We start from the raw sequence: 3,572 nt of genomic DNA on the forward strand, positions 1-3,572 counted from the left end.
ATGCACTGATCTTTCGAATGTCGTTTTGTATCCATTTTGTTGTAGCAGTGATTTCTGATTGGATCATTACTATCACAGAAATAGGGTAAAAATATATATATTAGAAATACGGAAAAAATATATATTATATTAATGAAAATACGCTAGGAATTGTTCATTACTAAAAAGTGTTATTATGTTAACTTATATTCATCCTCCTTCCGGACGACAGCAGTATTACGTCACAAGGAAGGTGTGTTCAGGGGTCCAAGCGTTAAATCCAGTGAGTACGTCTGTAGCCGTCGTAGACAGCCAGCTCTACAAGTGCCGCCAAGCTAACAGAATTGTAAGTACTGAAGAGTTTATAGAGTTCTTAGATTCCAATGATTACAGCGTAATATGCGAACAAACTAGAACAAGAGTTCCCAATAACAGACGCTCAAATTGCAGGTCTGCCAATCTTGCACAATACGCCATGGGTGGTCAAGGAATGGCATGGATCCTGTTCGTCGCCTACACTTGCATGGCGGTTGGTACCTGGCTGTAGTTAAAGTGCCTAGGTGTACTTGTACTCTTATCTGCGTATCTATAGTTTAGTCAAGCTTGTTCGATAGTGAACACTGCTAATTGACGTTACTGTACTTTCAGGTGTACAATGCTGGGTTCTGTTTCTGGGCTTTCGAACTTGCCGGAAATTCGACAGATGTAAAACCTGACTCTATTGATGAAAGCACCGTCTCGCCCTACGACTCGCTCTACAATTCGTCCCACGACTCGTCCCACGACTCGCCCCACGACGACTCTTACTACTACGACTACAGCTACTATCCAGGAACTTACGTGTACTTGTCCTGTGGAACTTCGGCAATTGTTGCTCTGAGCATAATCCTTGCTGGTATAATCAGCAGAACCATATTCAACACTACAATTGTACGTAAAATCTACGTTGTATCTACTCTGAAAAAAAGACCTTAAATTTAAGTATCCACCAGATATTGGACCTACTAGGAAAAATGCTAAACCTCAACTTAAATTTCCCCCAAATTGCAGTCTCTTCACTCCAGCGTCTTGAGTATAGCGTTACATTTGGGGACCGTCATCGTCATCTTGTACAACGACAACCTCTCCAATATTTGGATGATCATAGGATCAAACGCCGGTGCTGTGCTACTAAATGGACAACAGGTATGTAACGCTTTATTTGTGAAACTCCAACTACTCTAGTCTTTTAACAAGCCCCTCCCATGGGGGGGGGGGGAGGGAGATGAGTGCACATGCCCTGGGCGGCACATTTTGGGAGGGGAGGGAAGCGGCAATTCGTCTGGACATGCCACCCATATGGCTGACATAATTACAAGGTCAAAGGAATCCTGAGTATTCTACCGTTAGAACATGCAAAATATTTTCCCTTGTCCTTCCTACAATAGGTACGTTAAATAAAATGCAAAATTGCGTTTATTTCGCAAGCCAATAAGAAATGGATGGTGATTGGGGGGGGGGGGCATCACTGAACTGTCCCGTTGCGGCACTTAAGCATACAAGAGCTCTGACCTTTAACACTACATTCTTCCGTAGGTACTCCTCAACATAATCCACCTAAGACGGCAAAATATCCCCGTCATTACCTTCAACTTCAATAGAATCCTTTCAATCAACTCTATATTATTCATAATCCGAACCGTAAGTACTGGATCTACCATACGGTTGAAATTTAGATTAACAAACTTCTAATCCCATGCCGACAACAAACTTGTTTGGACTGCAAGTACTTCAAATTTAAACTCCCTTGGTTTAAATATCTCAATCCAGGAATTAACATGGCTACATTCCAATCCTCGCCCCGCACTTTAACCTACTTTATCCCCTGTCAGATTAAATTGTTTAATTCCAGGTCTTGTCTGCAGTACTCCTAAGCTCTTTCTTCTTCTCGAGCTTCTGGTCTGGCTCTTCGAGCGTATTTTGTCCCGGGGAACCTTGTATATACTCCAATTATGGAATTGCCAGCGCCTTGTTCTGCTCGATCGCAACGCTTGTTACTCTGATTCTCAACGCAAATGGACTTTTGTCCTTCATCTTCGGTGCCTTCCAATATTCCTGGGTAAGATGAATTACATTCACAAGTAAAATAATATAGAACTTCATAGGAACTATACTTACCATAAACTGCGCCTTCCAGATAGCTGCGTCGACATTCGTACTTGCCTGTACCTACGCTGTGATGTCCGTGCTGGTGTCTCCTCTCTTTACGTCAAGCGACTACGTGGAATTCTCCACGGAAACCCTACTTCTTGCCATTATATGTACCATGATTCATGCCATTCACTTAATTCTAATGTGCTACCCAGAACACCTATGCACCAACCTCTTCGTCTTCGTAGTTCCCTCCCACGACCAGGAAGAAAAAGGCTTCCTACAATTCTGCCGTCGAGTCTTCGACAAAAATGAAGACCACGAAAATAGATCCAAATGCTTCTGGCAAAATTTGGCCCTATCGGTAACTAATTCTTAGTTTTAAGACTGATTTTTTTTTTTTTTTTTTTTTCGGATTGGACAAAAGTCTAGAATCTACTTCCTTTCAGATTCTCGCTCAAGTGACGATCATCCTTGGTGCACTTTCGTTATCGCGAAACGGTTGTTGGTGCAACGCCCTTCTCGTTGCTGTGGCTACCTCTCTATTCTCTCGATCCTCGGTCATGGCTCTATCTAGAGTCCTTACGGCAATTCCTGTCCCAAACATGGACTTCCAGGTAAATATGATACTTGGTAAACTACATGAAACTTTTAGCCTCGGTCACTGCTAACGAGTCTTGTATTGCAGAAACTCTGCTTCCTCCTTCTGGAAGGAACGGCCACCTTAGTCGCCCTAATAGCAGCCTGCGTACACAACATTGGGTTATCGATACTCGCAGCAGCCTTCTTGTTGATTGCCTACATCGTACTTGTAAGTATAACCATATATTAAGATTCGGACCTTTTTTTTTTTGTAATGTCAAATCTGACTTCCACTTGTTCTCCAGGCTTTCGACGTATGCACCAGCCCCATGATGAAGTCTATACTAGATAGTTTGCTACCATACCACCCTGTCCTCGAAACAACGTTAGTCGAGGACGACTTGCCATCTGGTTCCCGTCCTCACCAAAGTGAAGTAGCTGTAGATAGCAATGACAGCAACCAGTCAAACGTAGTTGTAGACGACGACGAGAATAACCAGTCTAACTTGGATGTTCACCCTCAAGAATAAGCTACACAAGTTTCCAGGTGTTCTGCCAATGTAACATAATAAAATAGTATTTAACAGTGCGGTCTTAATCTTTCACAGCACAAATGGTTCAAACTTCAAACGGACGGCTCCATATGCAGAGCTGTCCTGATATTTTAAGCTTAAACTTCCCTAGCTTAATGTCTAGAAACGAGGTTAAGTTATGAAGCCAACGCTGGTCGGTACTAGACTGAAGATCTCCCACCTTTATCTTGACTAATAGGTCCTTCCCCTGTGAAACTATGATCTTGGAGTCTTTAAAGATGCCCAAAATCATGGGTGTAACACATGGTGGGACGTAGAATTAAATTAATCTCTTATTGTGGGACATCT

The 3,572-nt window shown here is 42.6% G+C and overlaps 1 protein-coding gene across 1 annotated transcript; it reads left to right on the plus strand.

Annotated features, from left to right (window-relative positions):
- The first annotated feature begins 233 nt into the window (after positions 1–233).
- Positions 234–3,277, plus strand: LOC143022110 (uncharacterized). The gene is made up of 10 exons (XM_076180110.1): positions 234–325; positions 430–508; positions 628–909; positions 1,030–1,164; positions 1,555–1,659; positions 1,871–2,077; positions 2,156–2,473; positions 2,559–2,726; positions 2,798–2,920; positions 2,997–3,277. The coding sequence occupies exons 2-10, from the start codon at positions 455–457 to the stop codon at positions 3,219–3,221; spliced, it is 1,617 nt and encodes a 538-aa protein (XP_076036225.1). The 5' UTR covers positions 234–325; positions 430–454; the 3' UTR covers positions 3,222–3,277.
- Positions 3,278–3,572: the final 295 nt, after the last annotated feature.

This window comes from Oratosquilla oratoria, chromosome 43, assembly GCF_046742065.1.
Source record: "Oratosquilla oratoria isolate Oo_2021 chromosome 43, ASM4674206v1, whole genome shotgun sequence".
Classification (NCBI taxonomy): domain Eukaryota; kingdom Metazoa; phylum Arthropoda; class Malacostraca; order Stomatopoda; family Squillidae; genus Oratosquilla; species Oratosquilla oratoria.